General features: G+C 42.2%; 1 protein-coding gene across 2 annotated transcripts in view; it reads right to left on the reverse strand.

The window, feature by feature from the left end:
* Positions 1 to 24,648, reverse strand: part of CHCHD6 (coiled-coil-helix-coiled-coil-helix domain containing 6) — a 306,582-nt gene that overhangs the window by 201,396 nt on the left and 80,538 nt on the right. The window contains exon 5 of one of the 2 annotated variants that reach the window (XM_042455668.1): positions 120 to 140. The exons of the other annotated variant lie outside the window; for it this stretch is intronic. Coding sequence (XP_042311602.1) covers positions 120 to 140 — 21 coding nt within the window. The remainder of the gene's footprint in view (positions 1 to 119; positions 141 to 24,648) is intronic. 2 annotated transcript variants of the gene reach the window in all.

Here is a 24,648-nt window from a genome sequence, read left to right on the forward strand (position 1 = left end):
GTATTTGTCTAGTAGCAGCACAAATAAATGAAACAATTGTACAGTATATCTAATAAAATGACCGCTAACAAAGTGTAGCATAGAGAGAGTACGTGCAAGTAGAGACAAGAAGAGCTTACCCAGGCATCTAAATCTGCAGGCTTGGCAACAAGAAGAGAAAAGAAAAGGAAAGGTTAGTGATTTATGGAGAGCACCAGCAATTAATATGATTTACATGAAGATGCAGGAAAACAGCTTTTTAAAAATGAAGAGCATTTTTAACTATGAAGTTAAGTTTCCCACCAGCTAATATTCTTAAGGCATGGAGCCTAAAAAGGAGTGGTATTGTAAGCCGGGGTGGGGGGGTAGGGATATAGCTGCCAGAGTTTGATTCTGCAAAGTGCTGTACAATGCTACAGTGACTTATAACTAACAGCATATAAAATATATGGCATATGTGATAAGAAAGAAAAGACCAGAGGACATGCTGTTGCTCCCTGAGAAGAACCAGCCTGAGATTAGCCTTTCTCAACCTTTTTACCCTGGAGGAACCCTAGAAATAAATAAATAAATAAATAAATAATACTTTATTTATATACCGCTTTTCCAATGATCAAAAATCTATCAGTAATAAAATGCAATTCTATCAAGAATAGTGACTACAGAGAGTCAGACGGGTATGCTATTCGAAATAAATATGTCTTCAGAGCCTTCTTGAAGGCATCCAAAGTAGGGCAGACTTGCATTTCGTCGGGAAGATTGTTCCAGAGAGTCGGTGCTGTCGATGTATATGATCTCTTGTGAGTTATTGACAATCTCACTCTCGGACATTCTAATAGATGTTTTCCTGATGTTCTGAGAGTGCGGGGCGGATTGTGTGGGAGGAGGCGCTCCTTCAAGTAGCTCGGGCCCAAGCCATGTAGGGAAATAAGGTTTGGGTCTCAGGGATTCCTTGCATAAATATTATTTTATCTTCAACACAAAACAAGTTTGTTGGGGGGGGGGTTCAGTCTCTCATGGAACCCCTAGTAACCTTTCACAGGTCTGCAGGGCTCCAGGGAGCCTTGGTTGATAAACTCTGCTTTATATGAACAAAGTTATTTGGCTATTAACCCCCTCCCCCCTTTCCTGGTGCTAGAAAAGAGCTTCCAAAGCCTCTCTGGACTACAAAGCCCCATAAGTTTGAATACATTTTCTTAAATTCTAAATACAGTATAATGCACTACAACTTGAATGTATCAATTTGTGCCTTTGATTTTTGGTAAACACCTACTTTCCCAGTGCTCTGCAGCACCCTTTTGTAGAAATTGTGCCTGGCCTTTCCCTTCCTGCTCAAAACTCCCTAAATGGCCAGCTCACATTCTCAAGAGATGGTACAATAACACAGCCACACAAAGACCTGCAATGGAAGGAGCTGTATGTCCTTTTCAAAGCACCCGTGACAATGAAAATGGCAGCCAGCTTCCCACAGTTCATCCTTATCTTTCTCCAAGTGATCAAGCTGGTGTATCCATGAACACAAAACAAGGAGAGCTGTTCAAAGTGCCCCCCAAATAAACAGCCAGTTGTTTCTCCATTTTGCCTCCTAAAAGTTTGCCGGGCTCTTTTGAATGAACAGAGTGATCCTTGTTCTAGCAGCTCTAGCTAGACAGTTGTTGTACAGTCAGACCAATGCCAAGCTGTCTTTCTTCTTTCCTTTTCTTAGCAAGCTGATTATTTAAAGCCTTCATAGTGAAGCCACTAAGACTGCAGGGAGTCCTGTCTGCTCACAAAAATAAATCGCTACACACACACACAATTTTATTATTATTTTTGACTTAAGCAATAACCCAGCAGAAGCGGTAGAGTAAGTACAAGACAATAAACATCCTTCATGCCCATAAACATCTTGGCTTGAGACCGAGGTGTTTATGAGGAAGCCAGAGTCCTCATTTGTCATCAAGGGCCGCTGAGTCTCCCATTCTTCTTGGGGCTACTCTGGTTTGGCAGCCTACTCAGTAAGCGCAACTTCTTCTTGAGGGCTGGCCTTTATTATTACAATGATTTATCAGAGGGGGACCGGTGAGGTGGGACAAATGTTCTTGCTGGCCATAGTTCAGTTCAGCACTGGAGCTGACAGAAAGGCACAAAACAACTCACTGTTTCTGTCTTTCTAAACAGCACAGAGAAGCAACCCAAAGTAAGGATTCTGTGAAATTGGCTGCCTGACACCTGCCACCATCCGGGATGAAATTAAATGCTTGCCGGTCAAGCGGATGAGCTAATTTCCTCCCTCCCCAAGGAGTAAAGAACCCACAAAACTACCTTTAGCTCGCATCACCTTCTACACAGATCAGTTCTCGGGCAGTCAATAACTTCATTGTGACAACAATCTGATTCAAACAATTTGTTTTCCCTCTACATGAATTTGTAGTCTACATATATACTAGATACACAAAATACACTATACAGTGGGCCCTTGGTATCCGCTGGGTTTTGGTTCCAGGACCCCTCATGTATATACTAAAATCCATGGATGCTCAAGTCCCAAAAATACAATGGCATAGTGAAGTGGTGTCCCCTATATAAAATAACAAAATCAAGATTTGGCTTTTGGAATTCATTATTATTATTATTATTATTATTATTATTATTATTATTATTTTCAAGCCATGGATGTTTGAATCCATGGATATGAAGGGCCAACTGTATTTATTTGAATCACATCACAACAAGGGACAGTGTAGCTACAGAAGTTGGGAAAGAGGATGAAAGAAGAATATGCTCTGAAAGGATAAAAAAATGAAAGTGTGGGACTCGCTTAATACATAGCATTAATCTTAATGTAAGTTGAATATAGGTAGCCATTTACTAAGTGGGAAACACAGCATACCTATGACCATTCAGCAAACCAGTCACATATCATCCCACCAAAATGACAAAGAGAACATTAACACACGTCACCTCATCAGAAATAAAGGGAAACAGAAATGTTCTCTGCATTCCCTAGAAGGGTGTTGCAATAAAAGACCTTACCAAGTGGTTATACTCATGCCACAGTAAGCTGCATTCACCAGAGTTTGCTACATACAGATGTCATTGTAGGGGATCTACATCAACTACTTATCCATCCCCACAATTTATTTTGTGCAAATAGTCTTTCCATAGCTCAGAAAATGAAAAAGTCAGCCCTCTTTAAAAACAAACAGTCCAAGAATAGTATCTCTGTCAATTATCCAAGAAATGAAGCAATTCGTCTTCTTCTTTTCTTTTAGTGTATTACACAGATACTAAAGCCTCATCTTTGGGGGCTATAGGTTCATTCCTTCCAGAGGGAATAAAATTAAAGGGCAATACAACTGGAGAAACCTTATGAAAGAGATTAGGTGAAAAGAATATGATATAGCTGTAGGCTTGCCATATCCCGCCTGTGGGTGGGACTTTCCCGGTTTTGGGCGGGTCCGCACGGTCCCGCCCCGGGTTGGCCCCGTCCCCGGGATTTCCCCCCCCCCCCGGGCTTTTTTGCAAAGGTGGCAACGGCGGGGCGGGGGGGGAGGGGAGAGCCGCCTCTGGCCGCCTCCCTTTGGGGGGGGGGGGGGGGCTTCCCCTCTTTGCCTCCGCTGGAGCCGAGGGAGGGAAAGAAGCCTCGCCTGCCGAGGCCAGACTTCTTTCCCCGCCTGAGCCCCGCCAGCAAAAACGGAGCCCAGGCAGGGGGAAAAAAGCCTCCCTGAGGGGAGGATTCCTTCTCCACCTGGGCTCCGTCCTTGCTAAGAACGGAGCCCAAGTGGAGAAGGAATCCTCCCCTCAGCAAGGATTCTTTTCCCCCTGGGCTCCGTTGGCAAAATGGAGCCCAAGGGGAAAAGAAAGCCTCCCTGGGGGCGGATTCCTTCTCCGCCTGGGCTGCTTCCAAAGGAGCCCAGGCGGAGAAGGAATCCTCCCCTCAGCGAGGATTCTTTTCTCCCTGGGCTCCGTTGTCAAAAACGGAGCCCAAGGGGAAAAGAAAGCCTCCTTGGGGGTGGATTCCTTCTCCGTCTGGGCTGCTTCCAACGGAGCCCAAGCAGAGAAGGAATCTTCCCCCCAGCGAGGCTCTTTTTCAAATGTAGGACCAAAAAAAAAAAGGTCCTACATTTGAAAATTTTGTTCTACATTTGTCCCGGTTTGGAGGTCCGGACTAATGGCAACCCTATATAGCTGTGAAAACAGCCAAAAGAGTCTGATTAGGGAACTATTTAAGAAGGTAGAGAGACATTACAGAGAGGTTTCATTACTATTTTCATTTGGCAGACAATGTCCAAGCTGCACTGACTAATATTGACTGACAACACATTCAGTATGCCATCTATTGGTTTTCAAACTTAAGGTCGCTTGGCTAAGAGTTAAACCTTATTTTTTTTTCTTTTATTATTTGGCCAAACAGGTACGGCTTTTAGCTCTGCCAGTACTTGAGCTGTATAATAAGTCTTGGCCAAACACTGCTATATCTCTATGTTAAAGTAAATGGTACCAAATAAGCTCTCAAATAAAAACCCTAAGGATGTGTTACAGCAAAATATATTGGGTTATTCCTGTTTGCTAAAAGAGGACAAATAACCCCAACAAAATTTCACTCTAGATGCAAAAGATCTACTCTGTCTGAGGCACACTGCAACCTTCCAGAAGTCACTGGATTGCAACCCTCTTTGCCCATTCCTCATCTACATTTATTAAAACTTCCAGTGTGGCATTTTGGACCATACCATTGGAATTTTCAAACAATTTTGGAATACTATGTTACACAGAGAGAACTCCACAGAAAGTACACTGCAACAAGTCTAGGTTGGGTATGAGTGATCAGGGCTAGATCTTTCCTGTCCCAGAGAGGATACAAATGGTCTATCACCTAAGCTGCTTTGTTTTGGGGTTTTTTTTTAAAAAAAAAATCTTGCCCACAATATAAGCTAAGCACCAAGGAAGAGGGTTAGATAAAAGATCACTCCCTAGTTGAAGCCCTAATCCATTAAGGAAGGATAAAGCTCCATTCAGAACTAATTTACACTCACCCTTCCATATTTGCAGCTTTGATATTTGTGGATTTGATTATTCACGGATTTGATTGATATGTTCTCTTTAGGAATATCTAGGTCCTCCAGTGCAACTCTATGGTCAACTTTAACTAAACGTTGCACTGAAAGACCCAGAGATTCCTAGACAGAATACTCTACTAGGCATTTGTAGCTCCTCCAGTGCAATTCTGTAGTCAATGTCTGGCAGATATTGACCACAGAGTTGCACTGGAGGACCTAGAGATTCCTAAAGAAAACACCAGGTAAAAACATGGTGTTTTTGTCATTTATGTTTTTCCCATGTTCACGGGGGTCTTGTGCCACTAACCCTAGCGAATATGGAGAGACAAGTGTATTTCCAAATGTTTTGCCAACCATCAGCATCTGCACCATTTCTAGATAAATGTATTCACTATCAGTCAGGTCACAACTGGTATCAAGACTCTACCTACCACACTTTAACTTAAAAAAAACTCCACCATAGTTTTAGGTGTATGTTAAATAATACAGAGAACAAGATGGAACACAGAGGCATTCTATTGGCCAATGTCCCAAAAGCAGAGCAGATACAGTATTTCTCTGCCCATCCTGGAAACTGTTTGTTGGGAAGAACTAAACCACCACTATAGAGTTCTATTTGAACAAGTAACTTTAGAAAGTTGTCACAGTTAAATTATTGGTTATTAGTAAAAAAAAAAATCTAGGAGAATCAGTGGAATTTCACATCACCTACAGTCCCATTATAGGTCATATACCAGAACCATGAAAAGCAGTTAATTTTAAAGTGGTGATCTAAGTAACACAAAGGGCCTCAGCCTGTGTGTCACTGTAGCAAAGGATCATCCACACCTGACAACGAAGCTTCCTTATATCAACAGAAAGCACAATGCATGGAATATTCCCTGAGCACTTCAAAGGTTCCTGTGTGAAATTTGCTTACTGGTCTCATATTATCATGTTGGCTGGTGATCACCAATGGTATTCCTCTGCCCTTGTCTCACTCTGCTTTCAGTTTCAATAGAAACCAGGGAGAACAACTCAGGGGAAAAAAGATAGACAGATAAAGAGTCCTCAGAGATGAGACTTAACAAAATACCTCTTGAAGGATATCTCCCAAGCAGGTGTTCACCTCACCCCCAAAAATATTTCTTCGCATTCCTTTGATGACTCCAAAAGAATAAGCACAGTACATGGGACAGTGTAATTCCCAAAAATGAACACCTGGACTTGTTTTTGTAGTGTGCCAACATCAAACTGATTTCCAACATTTCTACGGCACGATTCACTGATCTAATCTATATATGACTAACCTCTTTGGTAGAAATAAGAATCCCCATCATAAGTTTCTTTACCTCTTACTAAGAAGTAGGACGCACAGTGTGAGCTGGGACCATTACTCAGTGAGCTTCCTCATCCTGGACCCCAATGGCAGCATCTGGTGGGGCAGCTATAACTTGTGGCAAGAAACCTTGTGAGGCATCTCATAAGAGGGAGGCGAATTCTATAGCAAAAGTAACATTGACAATTCAGTTTGAGATAAGGATTCAGTATGAAAGATAAGGAGGTGCATCTAGCACAGAGGAAAGTGTCAAGAGCAGACAAACTGAACAGTGTGCACTCAACTGGGACAGATTTAGAAGAACAGGAGGAAGTTTACAATATTCCCCAAGTAGCTCCCAACAGCTCTTCAGTAAAAGGGATGTGCATCACACCAGACTATCTGTGGGCCAGACCTTGTTTCCTAAACGGAGAAAGATTTGATAGCTTTTTCTTTGTGAAGAATCCACACGGCCCAAGGTGTTTCTATGGTGATGTGTATTAGAGAACATCAAGGCTGTGACTGGGCCCTTATTTTCTATATAGTCAATTCTTTTCCTTTCCCCCCCTCAAACACTTTCATTGTAATGAAAGAGTGAAGCCAGTGCTGGTATTAAATGTAATGAGAGGTAGAGATGCAGCCAGCTGACAAGAGGAAGAAGCAGGGAAAGAAGAATCTGACTGTATTAGGATCAATTTTGAAGAAAGGCTCTGGTAAAATTGCCCATTCTAATATATCCGAACTTATACATTTTTACAAACACTGAAGATGGAAGGCCTGGCTCCCCTTTGTGATTCAAGGACAACAGCACTTTCAGTACTTCTGGAGCAGCTGCAAATTGGCTTGCCTTGCACAATGAATAGTGTAAACTCTATACAAAATTCTGAAATAAAGCAGATCTTTACATATTTCTTTGAACATTTAAACACACACACACACACATTTAAAGGGCCTCCCTTTCTCTACCTTTAACAGAAGGTTGTCAGAGCCAGGAAAAAAATTAAAGGCCTAGAAACCTCAGAAGAAAGTGAAGGAACAGGAAATACACAATATTATCTACATCTTTCTGTTCACCAGAGCAACTGCACTGAAAATTCAATGTAATTATTCATTCAGTTTCCTCTACAGTTTTCCTATATATACTGCACCTTCTGGGTCACTTCTTCAGGGCCATGGAGTTGCCTTCCACTGTAAGAGAAGAACAACCTGCACTTTTCTTAAAGACGGCATCTTTAAGCCTATTTCATGTTTGAAACCCTGAATAAAAGGTATCCTAACAATGCAAGCTAAGGAGGTTTTTCGCCCCTTCTTCTCAATTTATGCCTAATACTTAAGAACTTTTACCTCTAAGGAATCTTTGCAGGGACCCTGGAATTATTTTTCGGGGATAGGGGTTCAATATTGGCAGGCATGTCATTATTCATTTTACCTATTTACAGATGCCTTTGCAAAATAAGAACACAAATTGCATTGCATTAAAATAGAAACAATAAAAAACTGAAAGAGGTAACCCTCAGACTAGCATGAAAGCTGTGGTAAAAAATAAATGAAATATACAAACCTGCATAAATAAAAATGAACAAACACAATATGTCAAGTAAAGAGGGAAATATATAAGAGCATATTAAATAATGTAGTGTATATGCCTATAACATCTTCTTTCTCCCCAGTGCCCTTTTCCCAGCTTCCATCTGTCTTAGAGAGGCAGCTGGAAGCCGGGAGAAAGCAGAGAGGAGGAGCCAGAGGCATGCGCCTGAGGCTCCTTCTCCCCAGCGCCATTTTCCAGCTTCCAGCTTTCTCTGAGAGATAGCTGAAGGATGGGAAACAGCAGGGAAGAGGAGCAATGGGCACACACCTATTCCTCCTCCTCCCTGACCTGTGCTGGGCAAAATGGCATCGTGTTCCACCTGTGGAACTCATGCTATACACCATGGCATTAGTGGGTCCATTTACACATTATCGGTAAAAAAGAGAATATACAAGGAATGAGGGGAAGAGGAAGAAAGCATGAGTGAGAAAGAGAGAGAAAGGACACCCATTACCAAAACAGATAAACAAGGAGATATATATGTGTATGCTTATTTATACATATAGATAAAAACTGAATATACGGTGGGCCCTTCCCTTATGTGGGGGATCTGTTTCGGATCCCCCCTTGTAGGGGGAATTCCACGTATGCTTGCACCCCATTGAAAACAATGGGGTGTGTGCTTGCACACCATATATTTTACTGTCACATGGCTTCAGTGTAAGCTTGAAGCCTTATATAGTGTGCCTGCATACAGCATGGGCTCACTGTAATAACTATACTTTGAATAGAAGTACTGTACATACTGGAGGAAACTGATCAAGTGATTTCTGTGCCTGTGTCTGCTTTGTTCAAATATCACTGTCAAGACCACTGTGCTATCTTCTTATCCATAAACTGAACCTTGATTATACAGCACTTCAAATTGTGGACTAACCTGTCTAAAGAAGGACACACATGCACAGAAATAGCTGAATAATTAGGAATATAGGAAGTTGCCAGAGGCTGAGCATGACTTCATCTAGCTCTGCAAAGTCTTCAGGGTTCTGGACAGTCTTTCCAAGCCAACGCTGGAAATACCAGATACAGAATCAAGGACCACAGTGCTAAGGTCCTTCTCCTAGTTAATTTAGGATTACTACAACAGCATTAGGTAAGCTTTATTTATTTATTTATAATATTACTTCCAGCCCACTTTTTTTTCAGACTGGGATCAAACCACACACACACACACACACACACACACACACTTAAAAAAAACACACAGAGAGGCAAAACAATAAGCAATATTACAATTATATCTTACAATTGTGTAACATGGCCTTAGGTAGTCACTCATCAAATGCTATCAGAATAGAAAAGTCTTTGCTTGTCTGTAAAAAGAAAGCAGGGATGATACCAGTCTAACTTCTCTGAGAAAGGTCCACAGCCTGGGGGCAGACATGGAAAAGGGCCACTTCCATGTTCCCATCGGATGTTCCTGTCAGGGTGGTAGGACAGAGAGAAGGCCCTCCCCAGCAGATCTCAGTGCTGGGGATGGTTTGTAAGAGAAAATATGATCCCTCACATAACCTGGACCTGGGCTGTGTAGGGCTTTAAAGGTCATACCCAGCTCTTTGAACTGTGCCCTTAAATGGACTAGCAGCCAGTGGAGCTGTTGCAACAAGGCAGTTATTTGCTATCTGTAGCCAGCACCCATTAGTAATCTGGCTGCAGCTCTTTCAATCAGTTGAAGTTTCCAAACACTCTTCAAAGGCAGCCCCATGTAGAGCACATTACAACCATGGATGTAACTAAGGCTTGTGTCACCATGGTCATATCTGACATCTTAAGGAACAGATGGCACACAAGCTTTAACTGTGCAAATGCACTGATAGCTACCAGTGAAACCTAAGCTTCCAGACTCAGAGTTGAATCCAGGAGCACACCCAGGCTATGAACCTGCATCTTCAGAGGGAGTGTAATCCCATTCAGCACAGGCTGAATCATTAATTCCTGAGTTGTCCGCCCTCATACAGTCCATTACTGGTAACAGGCATAGGTCTGAACCAAAATAGCTTCCTTGGCATGTGCTGGAAAGGTGTGATAGACCTAAGTGTCATCTGTATTCGGTTGGCACTGAACCCCAAAACTCTGGGCAACCTCTCCCAGCAGTTTCATGTACATGTTAACTAGCATGAGGACATAATTGATCCCTGAGGGACCTCACAGGCCAATGCCAAAGGGGTCGAACAGAAGCCCCTCAACACCACCTGCACAGAAGTAGCAGAAGGAACAAAGCCACTGTAAAACAGTGCCCCCATGTCCCATCCCAACAAAGTGATCCAGAAGGATACCATGGTAAATGATATCAAAAGCTGTCAAGAGGTCCAGCAAAGCCAACAGGGAGACATCTTGCTCCTGGTGTAAGTCATCCACCAAAGTGACCAAAGTCATCTCTGCCTCATAACAAGGTCTGAAGCCAGATTGAAATGGATCTAGATAATCCGTTTCATCTACAAACCTAAGAGCTGGGAGGCCACCACACACTTCAGAACCTTGCCTAAAAATGGGATGTTAGAGACTGGCTAATAATTATCCACAATGGTGGGATCCAGAGATGGCTTTTTAAGCCATTGTTTTATTGCAGCCTTCTTCAGGCAAGGTGGAATTCTGTCGTGCTTTATTGAGGCATTCACAACGCCCTGGACCAACTCAACCAGCTCCCCTCTCACTTTTTTTAATAATCCAGGAAAGGCAAGGCTCTAGAACACAAATAATGGCTGTCACCTGTTCAAGAATCCTGTCCACAAATTAAAAAAATATCACTTGTCACTGGACAAACAGGGACCAGAGTTACATCCACTGGATCTATATCAATTTTAATTAAACAATGTACTTGGGGATTCTGCTGATTCAGCAATGTCTTTATTTAACTCCACTCTTTCCTCGACTCTTGACAACTTTGCCCCTGTCTCTGTACACACTTCTTCCTCTAAGACTAGGCCTCAGCCCTGGCTTACCACCATCGTTAAGTTTCTCCAGTCCTGCTCTAGAGCAGCCAAACGTCTTTGGAGAAAGTCCAAACAGTGGGCTGATTTTATTCATTACAAATTTGTTCTTTCTTCCTTCTCACACACCCTCTCTATGGCAAAACAGAATTATTACAAATCATTGATCTCCACCAATGAGAGGCGCCTGCAGCGTTTGTTTTCCACCTTCAACACTCTGCTTAAACCTCCCTCTCCTTCTGTCTCTTCATCATTCTCTCCTAATGACTTCGCTAATTATTTCATCTCAAAGATTACCACTATTCGCTCTGAGATAGTCCCTCCCGACTTTCTTCTGCTCATAATCTTCTATTGCCCTCGCCTAAAATTTTCTGTGTTTCCTCCTGCTTCTTTGGATGAACTCTCTACACTTCTGAACTCTTCCAAACCTGCAACTTGTTCTCTTGATCCAATTCCTACTCGTCTTCTAATTTCCATAGCTCCGTCTTTTCTGCCCTCGCTTCTCCATATCTTCAATCTCTCTTCTCTTACAGGCTCCTCCCTTCGGACTTCAAACATGCTCTCATTTCCCCAATTCTGAAAAAAACCTTCTCTTGACCCCTCCTCTTTGTCTAGCTATCGTCCGATTTCTCTTCTTCCATTTCTTTCTAAAGTTTTGGAACGAGTTGTTTATTCTTGCTATCTTGAGTTTCTGGAAGCCAACTCCATTCTCGATCCCTTTCAGTCTGGTTTCCGCCCAAGGCATTCTACTGAGACAGCTCTCACTAAGATCTCAAATGACCTTTTACGGGCCAAGACTAATGGCCTTTACTCTGTTCTCATCCTTCTTGATTTGTCTGCAGCCTTTGACACCGTTGATCACTGTCTTCTAGTTGATATACTTTCTGACCTTGGATTCTCAGATTCTGTTCTCAACTGGTTTAGATCTTACTTGTCAGACAGATATTTTTCAGTGGTCACAGGGGATCAGACTTCGTCCTCTGTTCCTTTATCTGTTGGAGTTCCCCAGGGCTCTGTTCTGGGTCCCCTTCTGTTTTCTCTCTACACATTGTCCTTAGGTAAACTCATTAGCTCTTTTGGTTTTTCCTACCATCTGTATGCCGATGACACCCAGTTGTATCTTTCCACCCCTGACCTTTCTCCAAGACTTGATCAGCAAGTTTCGTCTTGTCTCACAGCTGTCTCGCAGTGGATGCACCATTGGCGTTTGAAGCTCAACATGTCCAAGACGGAGCTTCTTGTCTTTTCTCCTAAGTCCACCCTTCAACACTCCTTTTCTGTCTCTGTGGACAACATTTCTATTCAACCAGTCCAGCAAGCCCGCAGTCTTGGTTTTATCTTTGATTCTTCTCTGTCGTGTATCCCTCAGATCCAGACCACAGCCAAAGGTTGTAGATTCTTTTTGTACAATATTGCCAAAATCCGACCATATCTCTCCGCCTCTACTGCCAAGGTTCTGGTCCATGCCCTAGTGGTCTCACAACTTGATTACTGTAACGTCCTCCTGGCTGGGCTTCCTCTTTCTCACCTCCATCCTTTAATTTCTGTCCAGCATTCAGCTGCACACATTATCACATCTGCCTACCACTCTGACCATATCTCTCCTTTGTTGGCATCCTGTCACTGGCTCCCCCTCCCTTTCCGTATTCAGTATAAGCTCCTGCTGTCGACGTTTAAAGCCCTCCATGGGCTGGCCCCTCCTTATTTATCAGACCTTCTTTCTCCTCACCTTCTCACTCAGGCCCTCCATTCTGGTAGTCAGGGTCAGCTGTCCCAGCCCAGGATTTTCTCTGCCCCATCTCAGATTCGCCTCTTTTCACTTGCTGCCCCTCACTCCTGGAACTTTCTTCCTCCACGAGCAAGGGCCATCACTTCTTTAACCAGCTTCAAAACGGAGTTGAAGACCATCCTGTTCAGAGAAGCGTTCCCAAGCATCGCATGATTATCATTTGCTATTTGATGCTCTTTTTGTTGCCTGTTTTATTGAACCATTTCCTGTATTGCTATGTATTTTATACGTATTATCCTATTATTAATTAGATTGTACACCAGAGGCAGGTTTACTCTTATATATTTATTGTTTTTATGTACAGGGCTGTGCAAATCTACAGTGCTAAATAAATAAATAAATAATACTGTGGAACTGAGCAATTTTATGTACAAAGCACCAGGCATGTAAGAACCAGTGGGCTGCCATGTGATCTGGATTTTCCATTCTTGAGCCTGTGTGTAAAGGACCCCTGACCACTTGAAACAGCTCTGCTGGCCAGCTCTCTACATATACAACAGAGAAGAGAAGGAAAAAAAATTTTTGCTGCCTCTATTACTGCAGAATAAGCCCTAAGATAAGCTTTAGCCTGTGTTCAATCAGATGTATTCCATGATTTGTGCCAATACCACTTTAGTTGCCTTCACACTTGTTTAATCACCACCAGCTCTGTGGAGAACCAGGGGGGTGGCTGGGCTCCACCCTGTGAGAGGGGACACTTGAGACTGAACATGTCCACCACTCTGACTATTTCTCCATTTCGGAGATCAGCCAGAACTTCAACAGGATCAGCTATCAAGGCAGCAGGAAATTCCCCAAGAGCCATTAGGAAGCCATCTGGATCCATAAGCCTCCTGAGGCAGACCATCTTATTGGAACCCTCCGCCCCTACCCTTATAGAGGTTTTCAGTTCCAGCAAGTCAAAACACCACCAGGAGTTGATCTGTCCATCACCCATCCCATTCAACCCACCCGCAACAGAAAACTTGGTCCAAAGTGTGCCCAGAAGCATGAGGAGAGCCAGATACCACTTGGGACAGATCCATGGTTACTGTACTGGCATGAACTGGAATTTAAGAAGCCTCTCTCCTCTTCCCTTCATTCATCTTCTCACCACCACCATTCTCTCTCTTGCGTGTGTGCGCACACACACACACACACCTTCCAATGCAGCATTATAAAATTGCTGTTTTTCTCTTCAGGTACTGTACTTCAGTTCCCAAGCCCAAGACTCTAGAGCAGGAAGCCCAGTGGTATAATCCACTTCAACAAATCCTACGTTCCTGCCAAACTAGCTATCATAAGATTAGAAATCTAATTTCTCTTCATTTATGAGGCTTCTCACAAGCACTCTTGGGGTCTGAAGGGAATGCACTTAGCTCTAGGGCTACAGTTTAATAAAGGCCAATATGGTTTTATTATCTGCACTGCCTGGGTACGGAAATCCCACGAAATCTTCAGAAATCATGGCTTTGCATTCCTTCTTGCTCTCTGTAGTTGTTATCTCCTGTCCTGCTGCAAGGTCACATTGCAGACTGAATGTTTTCTTTCTTACTACACACACATATCATAGCTCTGATTTCTCAGAACCAATGAATACTGTCTTTTTCTTCTTGCTTTCCAGCTTGTCTTCAGCTACAGATAAGCATACACAGCCATTAATGTCTGGAGGCCAGAAGGCTGAACTCCAGTGGGAAGCACTTGGGTAATCACATCCAGCCAGTCAATCCTTTCCAGCTGGCTTTCTGGGCCTCTGTGTTCCTCCTCTTCCACTGCCTGCACAGCACACTCTCTTCTGTTTAACATGGCTACTGTCATCCTGGCCATGGTGTGTTACAAGACTGTCCATATACTTGTACAGTCATCCCTCCATATCCATGGATTTTTTTTATCCACGGATTCAAGCATTCATGACTTGAAAATGTTTTTAAAATATATAAATTCCAAAATGAAAACCTTGATTTTGCTATTTTATATAAGAGACACCATTTTACTATGCCACTGTAGTTAATGGGACTTGAGCATCCACAGATGTTGGCATCCACAGAGGGTCCTGGAACCAAACTCCAGCGGACACCAAGAGAACACTACCATACTTACATCAAAGTACAGATGGTACAGCTGTGTGGGCACAGACAATGTTATAATAAATAAATAATAAAAAAATTATTTCTATCCCGCCCCTTTGAGGTCAATCAGGGCGGCTAGACAAATAGACAAATGTTAGACAAATAGCTAACTGAAACAAACTAAGAAAAATTAAACTAATGAAAAAGCCATCAATAAAAATGTCTAAGTGTGAATAAGGTAACCAATAGTAAATTGGGGATCAGAGGTTCATGACAGAAAGACAGTGCTTCAAATGGAGGCAGAACAGTTTAGGTAATGTTAGGAATGAGCACCAAGGGCATAAGGGCAGGCTTCCCACAAAAGATACACAACTCTAAAAATGTCCTCAAAATGGATATGCACACAGCCCATTTCTGTCTGTCACAGAAACCACAAAGTAGTGTTCCTTCCCACAGCAATGCTATTTCCCTGTTTATAAACATACATTTTCTTTTCTTAATGCTCACAGCTTTGAGTGCCAAGATAGTTCATGCAGAATATATCAATAAATTACTAGTGTTTACCCTCTCCAGAATAAGCATTTCTGGTCTTGCTGTTGTATACTTGTTAAAACAAACAAGGGACACAACTGCTGCCCCCCACTCTCCACCCCAAAAAAGCAAGAAGAAATCTACGTAAGTACACAATAATCTCTACCCGCAGTAACACTATCATATTTACATCCACACACAATTCTGTAATGTGTAACAAATATGCCACTCTTCACATTCTAACAGCCTTAATACTACACACTGCAGATCCTTCTGCTGCAGCACTTCAAATCTACACCATAAACACTACAGGGAATGTCTGTGACTTCACTGCTAATGCCGCTTCTTAAATGGTCTAGCTGAACCCAAACATGCAATTTTCTAGCCTTTATTTCTACAATCATTCCTCATTCTTGACCTTTAGTGCTCCAAAATAGCCGTTAGTATTTCTACCAATACAATGTGGTTTTCTCTTCTAGTCAAGTAACTGCTCAATAGGGACTTGGATTGTTGCATCTGGGATTTTGCTTCCGACTGTGCATTTTCTAGACAGTGAGTGCCTTGGTTCTTGGCTGACTGTATTATCAGCTCTCTGCTAACCTCCAATCGTAAGGAAGTGCTGCAAGGAAACATCTTTTAATGAAGCTAAATGTATCCTAATGAAGTCACAATGAGTGTAGATGCAGCAAGGAGAGAATTTCAAGCAATTGTACAGCCAGCCTTATTTTTACAATGTAAATCTCCAGGGCATGCTTGCATCAAGGAAAAAAAAAACTTGCTAATCTATGTCACTGCCAGCAAAATTTTGATTTCCATTTGATAGCACAATTTGAAAACAGCAATTTTCCATGTTATGTGACTTCTTAACATTTTTAACAGCTACAAGCATTTGATCCCAATTTATGTTTGTTAGTAGATGGACAATTTTTTCTGTAGACAGCACAGATTAGAGTCTTAGAAATGTAGGTTGAGACAACTGCAAATGAAATTGCTCTGTGGAAAGAATCAACAGTAATAACAACCAATCATAACCAGTAATGAGTCCCAAATAGCCAATTATTAGTTTCACTAGTTAAAGAAAAAAGGTTATTGACCACTTAGCTCCAAATCACCAACTGGATTTATTCCCAAATCAAAGTAGCATCCTGCTGAAATCTAAATATACATGTAGGTAGACTCAGGAAAAACATACAGATTGTGGTTCTGTGCTAAATACAGTGCATTGGATATTAACAAAAATTATGTGAAAACAGAAATATACAGTAGTAGTTAGAAAATCTAGAAGAGGAAGGGCTCTTGATTGCAGCTTTTCTTTTTCAGGAAATCAATTCAATTCTAAACATGGTATGAAAGCTCAAATTCAACCTCTACAATTATTATAGTAGGTGCTATTTATAAACATACCTGCAGAGTTGCTTGCTAATTATAGCTATGGCTGCTATTGCTCCCTTCCTATGAACTCTTTCTGTTCCTTATAGTTTTAGTTCCTTTTATTCTCATCCTGTTGTTAAAAGCCCCTCCAGGAGCATACTAATTAATGTATACTTGAAAGACATACACCAATGTCTTGACGTACAAGGATCCAACCTTCAAAATGGCTCCATACACTTTCCTTCCTATTCCCATCACTAATAAGGAAACCTTCAACAAAAGCCATTCCCACATGCCTTTAACCACTGAAGACAACACTTTGCAGTCTACAACCACAGCCACAATCCCACTGAACTACTTATAGGATATGCGAGTATGTGCATGTGCATGCACCTTCAAGTTGCCTGTTGATTTATGGCGACTCCATGAATTTCACAGGGCTATCTTAGGCAAGGAACTGGTTTTGCTGGTTCCTTCCTCTGAAATATACCCACAGCACCTGGTGTTCTTTGGTGGTCTCCCATTCAAATACTAACAAGAGCAGACCATGCTTAGATTCATGATCAGACAGGATCTGGTGCCTTTAGAGTACAACTGGAAAGTATCTACTCGAGCATCCCAAGGTGAGACTAACAACTACTCACCAAAGAGCATTTACGGCCATGGTCCCTACGCACTGGAACAATCTTGCAGAAGAGATCCGACTTATATCTCCCCTAGATGACTTCAAGAAGGCCCTGAAAACTCACCTCGTCTAATTAGCATACCCTCCTGACTCTCTATAATAGAATATCATTCCCAAAAAGGAGCCTACCTCAAGATGCTAATTAGGATTGCATATTGCATGTTTTTAGACAGATGTTTGTTTTTATACTTTATTTTTAATAATTGTTACTGGAATTGTTTGTAATTGCATTTGTATCTTTATTGTTGTATTATATATCCTGATTGTAATCCCGCTTCGATCCATCGGGAGAAGCGGGAAAATACAAATAAAACGTATTATTATTATTATTATTAGAGTATTTAAGCCACAGCTCAAAAATAAATTATCTGGGCCACACAATATGTTGAGGAAGGTGCTTACCAGAGAAAAAGGAGAGAAAGTGGATACTTCATTTTTTTCCACTGTGAACTAATTTTTTATATTCAGTCAGGAGAGTCTAGACTGAAGAAGATAAAATCCAAATAAAAGAACTGTGTAGTCTGTTACTAGACCCAGGTCTTCATTCATCTCTGTTCACACAGGAAACTATGACCCTCAAAGAGATCCCATTTCAGAGCATTCACATAACAACTTACAGTCATAGCTAGGAGCAACCACAAATCTGTGTCTGTTACAAGTACACTAGATGAGATCCCCATCTGATCTCCTAGTTCTGGAGAGTGTATCTTTTCCATGTGCTTCCACATTCTGGTTCACATCCTGAGAAGCACATGAGAACATAACTGTGCTCCACAAATGACACTCATAGCAAGAATAATCTTGATTAATATCTTGAGCAAGGAATCAGAAGCATATGTAATTCTCACATCTGGAAACTCTGTTTCAACACAATGCCAAAACAAATTCCTGTGTCATAATCCAGGCTTACAGTTTATAGAAAGCAGCAATAGAGACAAAGCACTCAATGGCAGTGAAGCAAGACAAAAGTAAATGAGGCTCTGCAGGATATGCACCACACATTACTCTAGTAAAGGAGTCTGTTTCATTTTTAGATTCAGCCTTAACTACTGAATGAATAACACTATTTCTAGATGAGATATTAGAGGGTGTGGGGAATCTCTTATGAAGAGCATCCAGTTTTTTTCTGCACAAATCACAGAGCCTGAAGAGAGCAGGTCTAGATGTCAAAGATAATGTGGAAGTAAGTTTAAAAAGAAAAAAAAATCACCCACCTATTAATCAAGAAGCCACAAAACTAAGTAGCCGAGAACTGAAAAAAGGATAAATCCATCAAAACAAATCTCTGTTGTAATCAATTGTACTAAGTTCTTTATGTCAAGTGTACAATATTTGTTATTGAGTGTGAAAGGTGAACTTCCTCTTTAGGACAAATGACAAGTGTATGCTGTTCACAAGAATCCTACAAACCTTGTTGGAATCACCCTCAGTATGACATTACACTTGCCTCTAAATAACAGCATAAATGACAGAGTATATGGAAGACTAATTAGTCAGTTTAGCCTCAGGTCATTAGTGACTAAATTGTTACCATATGATAACTGTTGTGTGGTCTCTTCAAAGGAAATAGGAAGATTTATTTTGTTTTGTTGTGAACAGGTACCCACATCAAAACAACCATTACCACATCAGAAACCTCCACGAACAACTCCATGGAACCTACGCTCACTGGGAAACGTGTTTTAACTTGACTTTCAACAAATGAAGCACGACAGCTCTATTTCCCAAAACTGAAGACAACCTAATCTCAGTCCCTGAAGCAAGCAGTTTATGTCATTCAGATACATGATGTATCATGAAGCCAAATGGGTGGAAATTTAGTTCAAGAAAGTTTTTTTAAAATATAGCCATCCTCAGCTTGGCTGAGGAAAGCTGGCATAGAGAATAATTTTCACCTCCCATCAGTTGGCTTCCACAGCTTTAATTTTTCCATGGTATCACCCTGAATGTACCTGATCATATCTGATTTTGGAAGCTGACCCTGGTCGGGCGTGGTTAGTACACTGATGGGAGACCACCAAGATACAGATGCAAGGAATCTACTAGGATCTGGAAAAAGTCTTGAAAGGGCCTGACACCCCAGAAAGCTGCTGCAAGTCAGAGTTGACAGTGCTAATCTAGATGAACCAAGGGTCTCCCTCCACACATCCCCCAGTATAAGGCAACTTCCCCTACTCCAATGTTTCCTAAATGGCTGACCGTCTATCTAACAAAGTGATTCCCAAAGTGGGTGGTATGTCCCCCCTCCAGGGGCGGTAGAAGGTTCCAGGTGAGCAGTGAGAGAAAAGTGGGGCAGTAAGGGGGCAGTGAAGGGAAAGGGGGTGGCAGGGAGGCCTTCAGTCAAAGTGGGTAAGAAAAAGAAGGGGCCTTTAGGACCATGGTGGGGATGAGGATTGAATGAAACCTCTTTTCAGGGTTCTCAAAAAATGACCACACAGTCTCGCTGATCATTTTGTGAGGTGCTATCTCCCGCTGAGAGAAGAGGTAGTGGAAGAAACCATTTTTTGACGGAGAGTGGACACTTGAAGCTGTGTGGGGAAGACATGTCTTCTTCTCTGAAAGCATTTCTAAAGAATGGGGTATAAATACAATTATTATTATTAACAGTAATAATAATATCTCTAGAGAATGAGTATCCATGCTCCATTATTGGAAAGAGTCCTTTGTTCTGGAGTGGTTCCTGTAATTAAAATCTCTCCCTTTCCTAGTCCAGACCAGTCTCCAGCCCAGCGCATGTGGCCTCTGTAAACCCCCTACATATGTACTGGCTGTGCCTTTCTCTGCTCCAATGAAGGATTGAGAGTCCCTCCTCTCTAAGTAGAAGCTTCTCCCTTGCACCTGGTCAACCTGGCAGCAGCAATACAGCAGCTGGCTGAGCAGCAAACAAGAGACCCCTTGTCTACACTGGCCTTTGCTGTAAGGCTGGCATGCGTGGGAGACTTCTAAGTCACTGCTTAGCCAGCTGCTCAGTTGTTGCTCCCAGGATGACAGAGTGCAAAGGGAGCAGCAACTGAGCAGTTAGTCAAACAGCAACCAAAAAGATTCTCACCTGTGCCAGCATTTGCTGCAAGTCTGGCACAAGGAAGAAGCTTCTCAGTTGCTGATCCCAAGGTGACTTGGTGCAAATGGAGCAGTGACTGAGATTGGCTGTTTTGAATTTGTAGTAGAACAGTAGACCTAAAAAGAAAAATATGCCTGGGGGGGTTAGGTTGTTGCCCAAGAGCAAACAGGAGAGTAGCACAGTCTTCTCCAGTGGCGTCCCCACCCCTGGTGCCACCTGATGTGTTGGGGGACTGCTGGGAGATAGCCAAAAGGGTGCACTTGGCTGTCCTCTTTGCTGCTGTGGTGGTGATCTCCTCAAGAGGAGGTCTCCGCTGCAGGAAGGACAGCAGAGAAGCACCTGACCCTCTGCTTTGCCACAGCAGCAGTGGTCTCCTCATGAGGAAGCCTCCACTAGTGCAGCAAACCAGCAGAGCCTGACTGTCACCCCTCTTCTGGGCTGCACCCCTTGCATCCCCTTGAGTGACATTACTGGTCTTCACTGGACTGTGTTTAGGACTGATACCTGAGAGCTTTCTTTTCTAAATATTTTATCTACTTATGCAAACTTTGAAGTTTTACAGCTGCTGATTAATTCCCCCTTGTGAATGGATCATGTCATTTTTGCTATATAACTAAGAGTAGAGATCTGAGGTTGCTATTTCAACATTTCAGAGCTGGGAGGGATGAAGAAATGCACCTAGTGCAACCCACAGCTGATCAGGAAATCTGCAGAGACAGCATGACAGTGGCCATCCAGCTTCTAGTTAGTCACATCTAACAACTGATAGTCCACCACCATCCAAGGCAACCTTGTTCCACTGACCTTCAGAAAGCTGCCCTTAAAATGTTGTAGAAGTCCTTCTTGTTACTGAAAACTTTGGTCCAAAACACACTGCAGAAATAATCCAGTTTGAGACCACTTCAACTGCTCTGGCTCAATGCTAGGAAGTTCTGGGAACTGTAGTTTTGTGAGACATTTAGCCTTCCCTGTGAAGAGAGCTCCGGAGCCACAATAAACAACAATTCGCAGGATTCCCTAGCACTTATGGACTTATGGACCAAGAAAATATTATGATGATTCACAGAACTGCCTCAAATAACCACTTCTCCAGAAAATTCCTTAAAATTAGTAATAGAGACAAGGGGAAAGCTGGAGGATGGGAACACAACTCAGTTGTGGACAATAAATGTGAAGCATGGCAGATTGCTTTTGAAGACCAAAATTCACAGTTTACTAATTAGTAAGGATCATTATTTTTTGTCTATGCAACTCCCCAGACTCTTTAAAGAGGGCATGTCTGACATATCAGAACTACCTTTAAATTAAATGGCTTTGAAGGCTGATTCACTTCCCTCCCTCTCTAAATATACAAGATCAAAAGCGAAAACCACTTAAAAAATTAAATGATCTGATGTTCCACTTTCTGTCTATCGCTGAAGTTTCCTCCCTACACAAACAACCTTACTCCTTGCCTGAAGAAACTAAGCTTTGCCTCATAATTAGTAACCCCTTCAGGTTGCCCTATATGCTTTCTATCCCTTCATAGTCGCCCTAGTGAATCAATTCCTGACAACTTCTGGCATAATTCTAGGCTCTGTCCCCTCCCATCCAGCTCTTCTCCCCTCACTAATTTTGTGTGTTCAGAACTGTGAAGCACAAAATTAGACAATTCAAATTAAGAGATGGGATAGGAGAGAGAGGAAAGAAAGAAAATGAGGGAACCTTATTAAATCAACATTAGAACTAACAGAATGCTTTCAGAAATGAAACTTGGTCACAAAATATTACTTGCTTCTGCAGTGCCCTTTTATTGCTGGCATAAGGGAGAGAAAATGAAACTTAAAGCACTCATAATAGAGCATGAAAAGCCAAGCTACTGTAATACAGACAAATGCAACCAGTAGGGATCCATTCAACCAACATCTACCACCATTTTACATGCACGTGAAAGGTTTCCTTCTTGACTACTTCCTGCACTGAGACGTGCTTCAGAGGACTAGGAGGGAATCTATTCTTCTCAAACATAAAAATCCTGTTGGTTTGCACAAATGGTCTAGCTAACCCAATTTTCCCCAACACAGACACCTCAGATGTTTGACTGCAGACTCCATCATCCTTGTCTATCCTGACTGAATATAGTAAGAGCTGTACTCCAAAACATCCAAACTGGGATTTAGGTTGGCTCTAAACAAGTATTCTGTTTCCAGCAGCAGACAGACAGCCACCTCTATGAAGCTCACAGGCAGGGCTTGGAGGCAGAAGTCCTGTCTTCATTCCCCACAACTAGTATTCTCTGGACATCAAGGTTCCATTCAGATATTCTGGCTAATAGCCATAATTCCTCTTTAAATTTATCCACTCCAGATGGTGTCCTGCTCCACATCATACAAGTGTTCAGGGACAGCATCAGATCCTTCTAAAGAACAAGAAAGTAAAAATGTTGGCTTTTTGACATTTAACTGCTCCAGCCAAGAGACAGCATTTTGACTATTGGATACTACTAGAGGAATAATATATTACAGGCACTAATAATAATAATAATAATAATAATAAGGTTTATTTATATACTGCCCTTCTAAAAACTTAATCAAGGCGGTTTACAACAGATTCACATAGCAATAACATAACAGTACATATCTCAGTACAACAGATATCAGTACAAATCTAATACATCACAATAGCAGATAGCAATACATTCAATGCAGTAAATATCAATACAAATCTCAATACATGACAATAGCAATAACAATGCACATCTCAATACAGCCAGCAGCAAAACAACACAATACAATAAAATACAATATCAAATTTACAACAAGCTAGCCGGGGCACAGCTCAGTGCCTGCCTCCCCCCAGGACAAAATAGTTGTGCAGCTGCGCAACTGCGATGGTTTCAGTCTGAAGGCGGTCTCCCTGTGGCGATGTCCTCTCTGCCCAGGGAGGCGCCCGGCAGCGACACCAACAGCGACAACAGCAACTCGCACAGTTCCTTGGAGGCAGGCACGGGGGTGGGACGGGGAAGGAAGCCAGGCAGGCCGGCTATAAGTGCGCCGCTCCCACCAACACGCCCTCTCCCCCGCCTTCCCCCAGGTGTTACTCATCCCTCCGCGGTCCTGGCTTGTTGCTGAGGTGTCGAGATGGTTTTAGTCCGAAGGCGGTCTCCCTGTGGCGATAAGCAACTGCGCAGGTGTCCTCTCCGCCCAGGGAGGCGCCCTGCAGTGACAGCGGCAACAGCAACTTGCACAGTTCCTTGGAGGCAGGCACGGGGGTGGGACTAAAACTAAATGCAATATGGTGTCAGACATTGCACTGTTGTGCCATTGTAGTGAATACCCTCTTGGCAGTGAAGCAGAAGAAGTCATACTTGCTTTGGGGATACTGGGGATCATTCTTGAGTGGCTTATTTCTAAATGAGATGTACAGTGAGACCCTGATTAACATGGATTCATTTACTGCCATTTCAGTTAGTCATGAAGACCCCTCATACACTTCGTGTTGTTCATGCTATCTCATATTCAGCATTGATTGGCTGTATGCTACCTGTATGCTGTTCTGTGTTGATTTGTGATACACTGAGAGCCAACATGGCATAGTGATTTGAGTGTTTGTATTATGACTCTGGAGGCCACAGTTCAATGCCCCGCTCAGCCATGAAAGCCACTAGGTGACCTTAGGCAAGTCACATGCTCTCAGACTCAGAGGATGACAATAGCAAACCTCTTCTGAACAAATCTTGCCAAGAAAAACCTATGATAGTTTTGCCCTAAGGTCATCATAAGTCAGAAATGACTTGGAGGCACACAACGACGACAACAACAACAACAACCATCCACCCATTAGCTGTTTGTGCTGGTACAGTAGAGTGCTCATGATGGTGCCAGTACAGCACTTGTGTTGTTCAATTATGGGCCTAAAGTAAAAGACCGGTGATGCCAGATAACGCACTTCCTTTCACTGAGAAAGTGAAAATTCTTGACTTATTAAGGAATGACTTTTTTAAAATGTATGCTGAGATTGCTAAAATCTATAGTAAGAATGATGCTTGAGACAGACATACAAATTGACTGGTTGATGGACAGGCGGGATATAAGATAACAAGCCATATTCTGGGTGTGAAATTTTCTAAATTTCCTGCTTTCAACGTAATTTCAAGAGTCTCTTTCTTTTTTTATTTTGCAAAGCACATGCATTCACACAATACTCACAATAAACAGGCAGCAAGTTTAAGAAAACAAATATATATTGAAATATACAGCACATCTCACATGCTACTGAGTATAACGGTTTGGGGAAAGAACAATTTGTCTTTGAGTCGATAAAGCTTAAATGTCAAGTAGACAAAAGA

Source organism: Sceloporus undulatus, chromosome 2 (genome assembly GCF_019175285.1).
Source record: "Sceloporus undulatus isolate JIND9_A2432 ecotype Alabama chromosome 2, SceUnd_v1.1, whole genome shotgun sequence".
NCBI classification, from domain to species: domain Eukaryota; kingdom Metazoa; phylum Chordata; class Lepidosauria; order Squamata; family Phrynosomatidae; genus Sceloporus; species Sceloporus undulatus.